Consider the following 13,663-nt stretch of genomic DNA (forward strand, 5'->3'; position numbering starts at 1 on the left):
CAGTCCTACAGATGCCTTCTGACCTTAAAATATTCTTCATTGGATACTAAGCAAAGCAAAGCCATAACCTGTAATTTGTAACCTTCTTTTATTTCTCAGATCTCGTATTTTTTTGTGTGCTCCCATTAGGAGATTATTGGTACTTCAAGGCCAGGGTTGCAAACCTTGCATACCTAGTGCAAGAACATTAATTCCACAGTTAAGCATTTTGGAGATGGCCTAATTTTAATAAAGGTCAGTGGCTTTATTCTCACTGCAGTGGGTTCTCAGCATCCCTGAAATTCAGATCGTTTCTGAGTCAGTGCAGTTCCTGTAGCCCCAGCTGAAATCTGGTACTAGACATAAGTTGGTGCTTCTGGGTTGGTTTTAAAGGCAGAAATTAGATGAGCAATAGATATTCTAATGATTTTTTTTTAACCACTCATTGCAGTTAGCTAATTTCAATCTAAATATGTCTTTGTTCATTTTAGTGAATATTAGAATTGTTTTGTGATGATCTTATTGTTTTGTAAAAAGCCTTAGACTAGGCCTCCCTGTAAGAAATTGTCTCCAGTGTGCTTACTTACACTTTGACAAGAGGCAGATTTTAATTTGGAATTAAAAGAATAAATTACAAGGTGAAAAACTATCCAAGAGTGAAGAACCTTGTCAGACAGATTGGAAGGCACTTCTCATCTAAGAAACAGGATTTAATGCCATCATTTAGTCAAAATGACATTTTCCTTTTTCAGGAAGCTGAAGAAATAAGGTGTGCATCTGGTTTTGCTCCAAGTCTCACAGAGCAGGTGACCGTTTGATTGGTGACCCCTGTGTAAGGGGATTGAGGTGCCATTCATTGTCCACGATAAAAAGACATGTTATTTCCTTTTTGATGTAATAACCTTGCCAGAGCAGCTCCTTGCATGCCCACATCCAGGATTTCATCCCCATCCTCTTCTTCAAAAAACCTGTTCTGGCTGCACCAGGTACACTCAGAGTCGATGACAGTTTCTCTTGTACTGTTGCTTCTGGCCAGAGGCAAGAATCGTACAACTTCCAGCAGAATCTGCCATCAATGGCATCGATTGTGCCTTTAACTCAATTAGTTTGGAGGCTTGCAAATATTGATGATGTAAGAAGAGGGTTTGTTTTAGCATTCTGTGTGAATACAGAATAAAAACAGCTGTTCTCAAGCAAGGAAGTAGGTAAGCTTTTCTAAAGTACTGCTGCTCACCAATAGGAAAAAAAAGAAAAAGGAGGGTAACATTGTGATGATTGAACCATATCCACATTTCAGTGCATCTACCCTCTGACAGGTTTTTAATTTTCACTGCACACTGGCGACCTGAAAGGCTTCTTGTGCTTTTTTTTCCTCCACTCATTTGCTATAAAATCTGAAACCTTAAAAAGTGGGATAGCAGTACCCAGAACCTCAGATCACAAGTGATGCTTCTTTCACACACCAGCCATAGTTTTAGTCTAAGGATGCAAACCACAGCTTTGCTACTGTCGCTCCTCCTATCCTAATTTTGGAAAGCACCTTGCATCAAATATTCCCATGAGATCAAGGAAGACAAGTGTTAGCAGTATAAGATGGGGCTTTAAAAGTTATAAAATGCAGATATTTTAAGGAGAGATGTCATTGCAGAAGCAGTGCTTTAATGCCCTGGGCCACTGCTATAGGAGGTAAGACGTGGACTTAGTTTCCATGCAAATAATGTATACAATGTGTTCTGTTTACTTGTAAGCAAGAACAAACTACATATTTGAAAGTTACCCTTCTATCAGCTGCTCGGCAAGAGTTCAAAATGAACAATAAAGTTTGAGAGATGTCCTAACTCCAGGAGAGCTGCTCGTTTTCCAAGGTTAGGGTGGCTGTGCTTAAATGTCATGGCACAATGTGGGCTGGTCCCCAGTTTGGCAATGAGATGAGTAGGTCAAACATCTTAGCGATTTCCAGTGTTAATTCCCAATTAAAGACAGATTTTACATCACAGCATCTGCTTTTGCCAGGGAGCAGCGCTTTGGCCGTCGGTACTGTGAGAGGTAAATAAATGGGTGTGGTATCACTGGATATAGACTCCCTTCTAGGTTTAAACTGTGTGTCACATAGCCAGATATTCTCACCAGACATTTCTAGAGGCGGAGAAGAGAAAAATAAATGAACAAGTAAAATTCAGTTTTATGGAAATCAGTGGGATATGTACAATCAGTCTTTTGGTAATATATAATTACCATAAGGCTGCTAATTAGTTACCTTTTGACAGTGCGTCTATTACTACCGATTTGTGTCTGAGAAGGAAGGTTTACATTTCGTTTCTGTTTTGTAACCTTTGGACGAAATCAAGAAGCCGTGAGCATATGCCTGTATTTGGGAAAAAAATCTCCCTCTGCAATTTATCAACATTTATTTACATTGAATGCACAAACTGTGGTGCTGTATAACTGCATAACGAAGGGGTTCACTATCATGGAATTTGTCTTGGGTGCTTAGTGCATTCTTGCTCTTCTTTCGATGTCCAGCTGTAGCCACTGCTGGAAAGAGTATATTCAACTCAGTGGACCTTTCATCTGACCTTTTCATGTGTGTTGGGTCCTTCAGGGACAGGATTAATTAATTTAGGCACCTAGATGGGGACGTTACTTGCTGCAGCTACTTGTGTTTTTAGTGGGGAGAGAAACTAGAGAGTGTCTGGGTGCCTGCCTTGGCTGCATGAGGTGGGATCAAACTAGGTCAGACCTTCCCTAGCTCATTCTGAGAGTCCCTAGCTTTAGCAGGATCACCAGGGGTCTCAGGTAAAACCAAGCCCACGATCAGCTCACTGATCTCATGCCTTCTTCATTTCAAAAGTCCTCTTAACCTTCCTTGTGCTGGTCATGGAGATGCTTTACTGGGAGATTGGCAGTGCTGCTGCTTCTGTGGAGCTTCAGCAGACCGCAAAGCAACCAGAGCACGTGCCAAACCCACCTAAACCACAACAGCTTGGCTTAAATGCAAAGACATAGTCTGATCCTTGTCCCGTGTTCCTGCCTTCCCGCAGTTCCCTGCCCAGCTTTTCCCAGTTGGCATCTCCGTCTCGAGAGACGTGGTTGCTTTAACAGCTGTTTTGTTTCATTTAAACACCTACCTCAGCTCCTGTCCAAAACACAAACATTTCATTAGCACCTCATCTCCTTGGCTTCAACCCACGGCACTCAGCTGTAATGAAGTGCCATGCTCCGAAATATAATGCGGGAGCGCTTGATTAATGCACCGAGGCAGGTGAGAGAAGTGACCCTCTGGGAAAAGCTATGGGCTAAATTCATCTCGGATGTCATACCAACATAGATAGTATACCGGCTTTGCTCCTATCTGTGCTAGGGACCTGACCCAAAGTCCTTGGAAATGTTTCTGGAGGCTTTGCATCAAGCCCCGCATCCAGAGTGACATCAAGCGACTGGTTTTAGGTGAGTATCCAGAGGATGCTCACCAAGGGGTGGGGAGCACACATTGTGCTGGAGGCAGCACATTAGGACTATTTGGTGTGCCCCATCAAATCTTGCATGTCCAAACATTTAAAAAAAAAATCTGGGGAAAAATCTTTGCAGCAGATGTTTCACTGTAACGCAAATATTTCAGCATCTGTTTCATGTTTTGGCAAACACGTGTTACCTTTCTATCCAGAGCCAGAAGCTGGATCTGCCACAAAGTCTCTTTCCACTGTTCAGATATTGATAAAAGTATTCGGGGTGGTGTTTTAGCTGAAATTTAAAGACACCATTAGTAGCTGAGCTAAATACAAGTAAGGCAAAATTGTAGTCTGACTGATAGAATTAAATGGGGAGAAAAATCTCCATTTTCTTTGCAAGAAGACACCACGTTGAGTAGAACCTGCACAGCAAAATAGTCAAGCTTTTTGGTCACTGGGAAAGAATAACACCTTTTTGCCTGTGAAGAGAAAAACTACAAAAGTAAACTGAAGAATTTTATTAAGGAGCTACAGGGATCAGGCTTCCAGACTTTAAAACACAAAAAGCCCCACACTTAAATGCTATGCGTTTTGAGTATTTATTCTTGACTATTGAGGTTAACCAGCTTTTCGTGTGCACATGCTAAATGTGTTAACGGTGAATTTTAGACTATTTAGGAAAATCAGTTTAATAATCAGTTGAAGAAATTTATTTATGGGTAATAAGTTCCACTTAGCAGCAAATGAGAAAGCGATTCCAGTCCTGGATCATAAAGACTTGACAGCAAAAAGACTTTTGCAGAGGAGGAGATTTTCAGTCATTTCAGTTTGCTTTGTTAGTTGAAGTGTGGGTTACTGCAGAATTTGAGAAACCAAACTGTGAGGCTCAAGAGAAATGTTGTGTGTTAATCAATGGACCGGGACAGTAGCTACTGGGGAGGGGAAATCAATGGTTTGGGTTGAAGGGCCCTTCTAAGCTCATCTAGTCCAACCCCCTGGCATGAGCTGGGACATCCTCACCCAGATCAGGTTGCTCAGAGCCCTGTCCAGCCTGCCCTGGGATGTCTCCAGGGATGAGGCATCCACCACCTCTCTGGGCAATCAGGGCCAGTGTCTCACCACCCTCAGGGTCAAAAATTTCTTCCTCATGTCCAGCCTGAATCTCCCCTCTTTTAGTTTAAACCTATCATCCCTTGTCCTTTTGTAGCGTATCTTCTTTTTACACATCACATTGTACAAATGGGTTTAGAAACACTCTCAGGAGTGGGGGGTTTTTTGTTCCTCATCTCCTCTGTACAGTTGGTTCTACCAACGGGTGTGGAGAGTCTCATTAAAAATGTGTTAACGGAAGGTAGTTGAGTCATCTCTGGTTAGTAACTAGGCGGGGGTTTTAGGTTGAGGGAAACCTTCAGGTTTAGGTAGGCCCTACTGCTGTAATTTAGCAATTTTGAGGCCAGAACATGTTCCAGGTGATCCTGGATGTGCGTCCAGATGAACCCATGCGAAGTTCTCCACGGGAGAGCTCTTTGTGCACTGCAGCCTGGGGCAGTAGGTGCCTGGAAGGAGGGACCAGAGTTGTTACCGCAGAGCTGACTCCTTCCTGAATGGAGCTGTTTGAAATGGAGTGTTTCCTGTACATCTCGATGGCTACCTGCTGCTTCTCCAGATGAACCAACTCTGTGTGTTCATGGCCAGAGGTTATGTGGTGGGAAACATTTAGCCCTTGTAGATGCTAAATTGGGTGCCCCAGCCCTAACTCCTGAATTCTAGTGCTGCAGGTAGCTGCAACCTGCTTCACTGATGAGTGTTGAAATTTGTTTTCCTGCATGGTTCCTCAACAATTTCCTCATCTCCCCACACCTACCCTTAGTTCCTTCTTACTCCAACCCCAGAGCTGCTGATCACAGAAGCAGAAAAATGCTATTCCCAGCCTGCCTTTAGAATAAACTCAATATTTCCAATATCTGAGAGGATAAATGATGCTTAGCTCCATTGCAGGCTGCCCTGATGGGTGGGGAAACGAGATGCTGTCCTGTCCGTGTAACTGATGTGTGTGGCGGAGGAAACCAAGCATGTGTCACAGGTCTCGATGGTGCTTAAGGTTCTCCAAGAGCCCTTTCTCACTCTGTCCCTCTCCCTTGCAGGCCATGGTGGAGACGGTGAACAACCTCCTACAGCCACAGGCTCTGAATGCCTGGCGGGACCTGAACGCAAGCGAGCAGCAACGTGCAGCCACCAAATTACTGGACACGGTGGAGGACAGTGCCTTCGTGCTGGCCGATAACCTGCTGAAGACTGACATTGTCCGGGAAAATACCGACAACATCCGTAAGGATCAGATCCCATAACTCCCCAGAGCAGCCAGAGGGAAAGGCTGGGAAACCTGGATTTAATCTTGGCCCCTAGAAAAGCAATTTGTTAGATGTCTTGATCTTTTGTCCAAAAGACTTAGAAGTCTCTCAGAAAGAGCCTGAAGGAATAAGAGAGCTCTCTACCCTTGGAATCATACAGAAAACAAGCACCTAACCTGCCTTGATTAGTCTTGGCTTTGAAGGCAAAACCTGTGCTAGAGCAATGAGAGCACCGCTTCACAGGGAGATTGTTGCAATGCGAGTGTGTTTCATTTCATACAAACTTATGTCTTAATTTGGCTGATTGTTGATTTTAATTAAAAAACAAGCATGATGGAAAGCACCAGCACTCCCACTGTGCATATGTAAAATGAGAAAAACTTTCTATTTCTATGAATACAGATCCCAAGCACTGATAACATTTACAGAAAGTACCAATCGCCAGTGGCAAAGGACTAGAGTTTTCAGATTTTCATTTTAAGCATAGTCCTTAATATCCTGAGGTTCTTGTTTACAAGAACTGGTTGTCTTTTGTCATCCACAGAGAGTAGAATTTATTTGCCTTTTTTTTATTATTAAATTTATAACTTCTTTGGGGCAAAGATTTAAAAAGAAATAAGAGCCCAAACAGAGTCTAGCATGAAACATTAAGTTGATTCCTCTGCTCTCAAATGATCTGGAACACCATTTTGTAGCTTTGAAGTATCGTGTTGAAGATTATTTCAGCAGAGATTTTTCTTAGTGTCAGTCTCTCTTGCAAACAGAGCTGGAAGTTGCGAGACTGAGCACAGATGGGAACCTGGAGGATCTGAAGTTTCCTCAGAATATGGGCCACGGGAGCTCCATTCAGCTGTCAGCAAACACCTTGAAACAAAATGGTCGAAATGGTAGGTCCAGCACCTCCAGCCTCATGAATCAGTTGTCTTTTAGGCATTATTTTGTGTTTAACCAGTTGTAAGAACAGTATTAGTGTTCATGTTTAAACAGTAGCTCATTTGCTCACGCCCCTGACTGCAAGCTAAATTGGCTGAAGGGGAATATATTGTATTGCGAAGTGACTCAAAGACTTCAAAAGTATTACATGCTGGTAAAAATGCATCAGATTCCAAAGTGGTGTGGCTTCTGAGCTCAGCTTTTAACTGCTGTTGTCTGCAGTAGGAATCTTAGATGGGGTAAGAGGCTTGATTGAGTAAACTGCTTCACAGTGGGGCACCATACAAATATCTGAAATGCAAAGAGGGAAGAAACAAAAGCAGGAAATATTAGTAATGTGTCAACAGAGCAGAAAAAGGTTGATTAACTGTTATGAGTTTACATCTTTAGTGCCTTTCTCTCTGAAGCTTATGAACCTCCTGATACAGCATAAATTAAAGATGATATTCTATGTCAACAGGCTTCATGCTGCCAAGCTATTTATTTCCAGCCCAGGAATTTGAGCAGATGCAGTTGTTGATGTCTACAGCTCCACTATAGCCCCAACTTCAAACTGACGGGCTTTCTACTAACAGGCCTGACATGTTCCTATTTCTGAGTTCATTTAAAATTTAACCTGGCAAAACAGAGAGTGATATAACAGGGTTACAATTGCATTAAAACTGCTCAAATTTCTGACAGCTGTAAAGAGAAAAGTTTGGTCCGGTGGTTCAGAAAGAGAGTTTTGCCCTTGGCTTCCTCGATGGCATTTGGTACCTTTGCATGTAGGATTTGAAGAGAGTGATTCCTATGGAAACAAACAAAAATAAAACCTCCCCACAGCTAATACATATATAAAGGCAAACTAATTATGTTCAATTCTTATTTATAGCCTGTGAAATATTGCGCAAAACAGAAGGCGAACTGGATGGTTTCAGTTAAAAAACAGTTGGCTGGTAGCCTGTATTTTCTGCAGGCTTACTAATGGTGGGGATTTTTGAGGAAGAGGGGATATCTGACTGGCAAATTAAGAAAATAAGTGCATATTTTTAACATAATTTCTGTTTTGCTCTTCTTTTGAGACTGGAATTGTGTTGCAAAGTTTGGGATTCTTTCCCCCAGATTTGCCCCCACTCTTTTTCTGAGGTGCTCTTAATTTATTAATGGAGGTTGCACTGGATTGGCAGGAGAAGATGTGTTTTTGTATGCCACATCTGGATCCTTTCACACTTTCTCAGAGAAGTTTTAAAGATGGTTCAGAGATTTCTCATCTAGAACAAAACCCGAGGCATTCACCTGGATATCTGACCTCTTACGGCTCTTGTAGGTGAAATCAGGGTGGCGTTCGTGTTGTACAACAACCTGGGCACCTATCTCTCCACGGAGAATGCCAGCATGAAGTTGGGAACAGAAGCAATGTCAACTAATCACTCTGTCATTGTCAACTCTCCAGTCATCACGGCAGCAATAAACAAAGAATTCAGCAATAAGGTTTACCTGGCTGATCCTGTGGTCTTTACGGTCAAGCACATCAAGGTGAGTGAGTTTGAAAAGCTCTTTTTCTTTTTTTTCCAGTTTCTAAAACAAAGTGACGCAAAAGTTGGCTGGTGTGAGGCCCTCAGCAGTCCTTGATTAGATTTTAAATTATAAATGTGTTCCTTTGCACTTGGTATTATTTATGGAGAGCGTCTTTTTTGCATTGCATTAATAAAAGTAAAGAGAGAATCTCCGTTGAGCTGATGCCCATCTCTCAGTTGCTGACACATGTCATTCTGTACTTAAAAAAAACTACCAATGTATTAGAATGGACCATAATATTATTTTATCATGGTGGCAGGGGATATTAGAGGAAAGTGGAATTACAGTGAAAGAGGACAGCTAGTCCTGTTAGCCAAGCACAGTCATTGCAAAAGTTGATTGCTTAAAGCAATTAGTTTATCTGCTCTGCAATGCAAATGAAGCAATCTGGGTTTGAAGAGCTGGGTTTAGTCTACGTCTGAAATTAATCAAGAACAAAGAAGTAAGTTTGCATTAGCAAGAGAGCAATGACAATCTAACTTACCCTGGTATCGGCAAGTAATACTTCATGTGTAAACTACTGCTGATTGTTTATCTAAAATTAAAGGTTGAGAGTTACCAAGTGCCTCTGGAAAAAAAAAAAAAACCAGCACGTTTAGGAATTGCTGAAACCCTATCATTTTTATTGCATTTGTTCATTTCTTCTCTGCAGCAGTCAGAAGAAAATTTCAATCCCAACTGTTCATTCTGGAGCTATACAAAGCGTACGATGACGGGGTATTGGTCCACCCAGGGCTGCCGCCTCCTGACAACAAACAAGACGCACACCACGTGCTCCTGCAATCACCTCACCAACTTTGCTGTCCTGATGGCACACGTGGAAGTTAAGGTAGGCATTGCAACACTGGTTTGTTACTGCAAATGAGAACCGAGGAGGGAAATTGTTGTGTGACAGTAACTTTGTAATGATGGAAGCCATCTGGTGTCAAGGTTCCTTCTACTTTGTGGTGAACCAGGAGATAGTCACACCAATGCAAAACTTAGGTTGAGCTTCTGGCATCAGGAGCTCTGAGTTGAGGACGACGAGTGAGCAAAATTAGCTGTTACCACATCTTTTGCTTACCAGTGCAAAACATAGGGCCACAAATTGGTGAAGGGTTTGGAGGAGAAGCTTTATGAGGAGCCGCTAAAGTCACTGGGTTTGTTCAGCCTGGAGAAGAGGAGACTGAGGGGGGACCTCGTGGCGACTACAGCTCCCTTACAAGGGGAGGATGGGCAGGCTCTTCTCTTTGGTCAGCAATGACAAAACCCAAGGGAATGGCAGAAAGATGTGCCAGGGGAGGTTCATGTTGGACATTAGGAAAAGGTTCTTCACCCAGCAGGTGGTGAAGCACTTGAACAGGGTCCTCAGGGCAGTGTCACAGCCCCAAACCTGACAGTGTTCAAGAAGCAACTGGACATCTGCCCAAGGCCACTACATGACCAACCAGTTCCCTTGCCTACATTCTGGTTTCCCCCATGCCTATCCCCACTGGAGCAAAAGAAGTTAACTTCTGAAAGTAGACATTCCTCATGGTAGCCTGGGGAGTGAAGTGCACATCTGGGATTTTTAAATCAAGATTTGGAGAATGGCTGGGTGGTCCTCTATTTCCTGAGCTACCTTTGGGTGAGAACAGCCTCAGCTGCCGTAGAAAGAAGAGTCTTCTGATGGCCAGAAGACTTCGGGCTTGTGATTTTCTGCGTTGCAGTGTATCCATTTCATGTGCCTGACACTGGAGCAGAACCCCTGGCTCTGAACTACAGATCTGGTCTCCTCTGTGAAGGCAGAACATTGCAGAGCTACTTCCATGGCTGCATAACCACAAAAGCTGTTATGGCATCAAATGACCTTTTCTTAAATAGTTTTCCAATGTCACTCTTTTGTGTATTTTTGTTTCACTTGATAATCTGAAGAGGAATGTGAAGAGCCACAATGAAAATATATGTTCAAGCACTGTCATGCATGACCAAAGCTCTGCAAACAAAGAAATGGGAGTCTCGCAGCTCATTTGCAACAACAGCTGGGTCCAGCAGGAGAGATGTGCTGCTACTGCAGGATGACTTATCTGTTTGTCTCTTCTCCCAAGTAGCAAGTGATAGGATGAGAGGAAACAGCCTGAAGTTGGACCAGGGGAGGTTTAGATTGGGTATTGGAAGCAATTTCTTCCTGGAAAGGGTTGTTGGGCATTGGAACAGGCTGCCCAGGGCAGTGGTGGAGTCACCATCCCTGGAGGGGTTGAATAGATGTGGAAATGAGGTTCTGATGGAGATGGTTTAGTGGTGGACTTGGCAGTGTTGGGTTGACAGTTTTGGCAACAGTAACAGCTTTTTCCTGTAATTGAGATTTGTAGCTGACTGACTTTGGTTTGTTGGATTTTGGGATCCATAGGGAGCATCCTTTGCCGTAATGAGTATCTGCAGCACCCTGCCTAATGAGACTGAACACTACGTGTCACAGGGAGCAGATGTTGGAGTCGTGCTCCTCCATCAGAAGCCAGCCCCAATTTGACAAGTGCCACTTCTGGCTCCAAACCATCTCCCTCCCTGGTTGCACGGCAAGAGAGCGTGTTCTCAGGAGGAGACCTCGGTGGCTGCTCGGCAAGCTACAGTCTGGGATTTAATTATTAGTAGCGCGTATGCGGCAAGGCGGAGCTGGAAGGTAGTGCCGTTGAGGAGGTGATTGATGGCCCTCTGGCTCTCTAGCGTGAAATGGCAATATGTCTTTGTCCTAAGGGGCAGAAAATGACATTGGATGACCATGGCAGCAGGCATTTATTTGTGTGCTTCAAGAGCAGAAGTTGCCGCGATCAATTTCCAGTCTTAATAGGACGGTATCTGATGAAGAGGAGGAGATTTTAATCAATCTGAAGATGCTTTCTACCTCTTGAAATTAGCTGGGCCAGAGTTTTTTATTCACCCATGTATTTCAGCAGGGTAAATAGAGGACAGCAGGAACATAGAGACCTGGGAGCTGATGCATCCTCCTGGCCAGAGTTGACCTTACAGACCCACAGCGTTCATTGCCGTTTCAGACAATTTAACATGGAAAATGAAAACCTTCCTTTGGAGAGAGATTTTAAGACCTGAAAACAAATGGCCATTTTCATCAGCTAAGAAATGCATTTGGCCTGTGTTATGAGAAGATTATTGCACTTTTATAGATACTTTGTTAAATTATGAGATATGTTTAATATAGGTGAAATCTATGTTAAATATCTATCTGTTGTTTGTGTTGGTAAGATATGCACGATGACCCTTTAATGCTATAAAACATAGTGGTCCCCATGCTATGGGACAAAGCTCGTTGTTAAATCAACCATTCTACCTATGTAATAGCTGCAAAATTATTCAAAATTTGCAAGCTGTTTTTCATATAAACTTCCACTTTGCATCGTAATAATTATAGCAGATACATTGTAAATGTACCATGGGAAAAATATGCAGCCAGAAAACAAGTTCAATGCTGGTGAGAAAATGCAATTAAAAAAACTTACCCAAAACAGACCGATCAAAGGTACGTCGGGGCAGATAAATACGGCTTATCAGTGTGTAGTGGATGCCAGAGCTTATTCTTCTTTTAAAAACAGATGAATAAGTAAAACAAGAGAGAAAGGGCAGGGGGAAAGGAAAGGTGTTTTAACTGTAGCAGTTAATCAGAAGCTTTCAGGTGTTATTCTAGACCACATGCACGTAACACCATGCTAATTATTTGAGGAAGAGAAGTATAAGGCAAGCTGAGGAGAGAAAGGAATAAAAATGTATTAAGTCTAAATGGAATGCAGTGGTCCATTGCCTAAAGCAATACGGTCATTTGGGATATAAAGAGCAAGCTGAAGTTACCACAGTGCTGGTTTAGCCCTATATTAGCACTTATGAGATACAGCAGCAGCAAATAGAAGCAGAAGTGGCTGCAGGATTGCAAAACACACTGCAGAATTAAATCACTAAAAGCACTACAGGATGGATTTTGCAAGACGAATCGTTTTGTAGCATCAAGGGGGTTAATTTGGAAAAAAAAAAAAAAAAAAAAAATTTCTCAATTTCTTTTGTTTCGTGAGGGACCCAAAACTGATACCAGGATTCAAGGTTTGGCCTCACCAGGGTCCAGTCCAGGGGGATGGTAACTGCTCTGGGCCTGCTGGCCGCACCAGTGCTGGTACAAGCCAGGATGCTGGTGACTTTTTGGCTACCTGAGCATGCTTGGGCTCATGTTCAGCTGTTTGGGGAAGTTTATGGGAAAAGGTTCTGCTATGAGGCCTTCATCTTGCTGGGGACAGCAGAGGAGGAGGAGATGGGCTGTATGGCCCACACAGGGCTTTAAGTGGGAATCAAGTTCTCGTTATTGCTGGGTTAGGTCCTGATGGTGCCCATTTGCTTCTCACGTCTCCCTTTGCACGTAGCCACGAAGCCTCACAGCCAAGTCATCGCAGTAATCCTCTCTCCACACTAGGGCAAAAGGGCAGAGACAGCTACGAATCCACGGAGCAGCATCAGCAACACGCAGGAGTTCAGACCTGTCCCACTTGGGTCCCTGCCCAGCCCAGTGCACGCTGCCAGCTCCCATTGGCCACCGAGCAGTCGAATCTGAGCAAGCCCGTGACACCATAGTTTTATTTACTGCATGCTTATTCTTCCACCCCCAAACATATTACTCTTTCTGTTCCTGGAGGGACAGATTAGGCACAGGAATGTGTCCTTAGCCACTGGCAGCTCGCTTTGGCTGCTGTTTTCTTCTACTGATGTTTTTAATAACAGAGGAAATGGCTGTTCATCTCAGGGAGAGCCGTTCTGTCATAAGCTGCCATTCACTGGGATTTGTTTTTATTAGCTCAGCACTGGCGTGCCAGTGCTGCCAGAGCTGCTCACTGATTTCCCAGCCCAGAGAGTATCTTGGCTGCCTGCTCACCCTGCCATGGTTGCTCCTCCATCTCCTCCTGCACAGTTTTCTTCTCCTCAGCCCCACCAGAGCAAAAGCAGAGCTTTATTCCAAAGCGAGGGAATTCTTTCACTGAGCTTTTGGGTCCCAATAGTAAATGTACTTTCTTTAGAAACCTTTTCATTGACGTGGATTATTTTATTTCTTGCAATTACTCAATAAGTTGTTCCTGTGCTGAAAATAATCTGAAGGTCAACTTAACTATAAAGCTAGCCAGCCTAGCTTTAGCAGTAACAAAACTCAGTGGTTTGCTTGCTGGGCCATGTAGCACTGGTCTTAGAATCATGGAATCACTTAGGTTGGAAAAGACCCTCAAGGTCATTGAGTCCAACTGCTAACCCAACACTGGCCCTAACCTAGGAGTGATGAGCACAATTCCTCCTTTTCCCATATTATTCTGTTTGGCAGCACAAGTTTCAGTCTCCAGCAAAAGGCAAAAATTCCGTTTTGTTGGTCTTGCTGGTGTAAAAGGTCTGGCT

General features: G+C 43.3%; 1 protein-coding gene across 3 annotated transcripts in view; it reads left to right on the forward strand.

Annotated features, from left to right (window-relative positions):
* Nucleotides 1-13,663, forward strand: part of ADGRL3 (adhesion G protein-coupled receptor L3) — a 238,747-nt gene that overhangs the window by 175,878 nt on the left and 49,206 nt on the right. For all 3 annotated transcript variants that reach the window (XM_082051084.1, XM_082051082.1, XM_082051083.1), the window contains 4 exons: nt 5,573-5,756; nt 6,544-6,666; nt 8,019-8,227; nt 8,922-9,098. In XM_082051084.1, coding sequence (XP_081907210.1) covers nt 5,573-5,756; nt 6,544-6,666; nt 8,019-8,227; nt 8,922-9,098 — 693 coding nt within the window. The remainder of the gene's footprint in view (nt 1-5,572; nt 5,757-6,543; nt 6,667-8,018; nt 8,228-8,921; nt 9,099-13,663) is intronic.

Source organism: Streptopelia decaocto (assembly GCF_964273445.1).
Source record: "Streptopelia decaocto genome assembly, chromosome: 4".
Taxonomy (NCBI): domain Eukaryota; kingdom Metazoa; phylum Chordata; class Aves; order Columbiformes; family Columbidae; genus Streptopelia; species Streptopelia decaocto.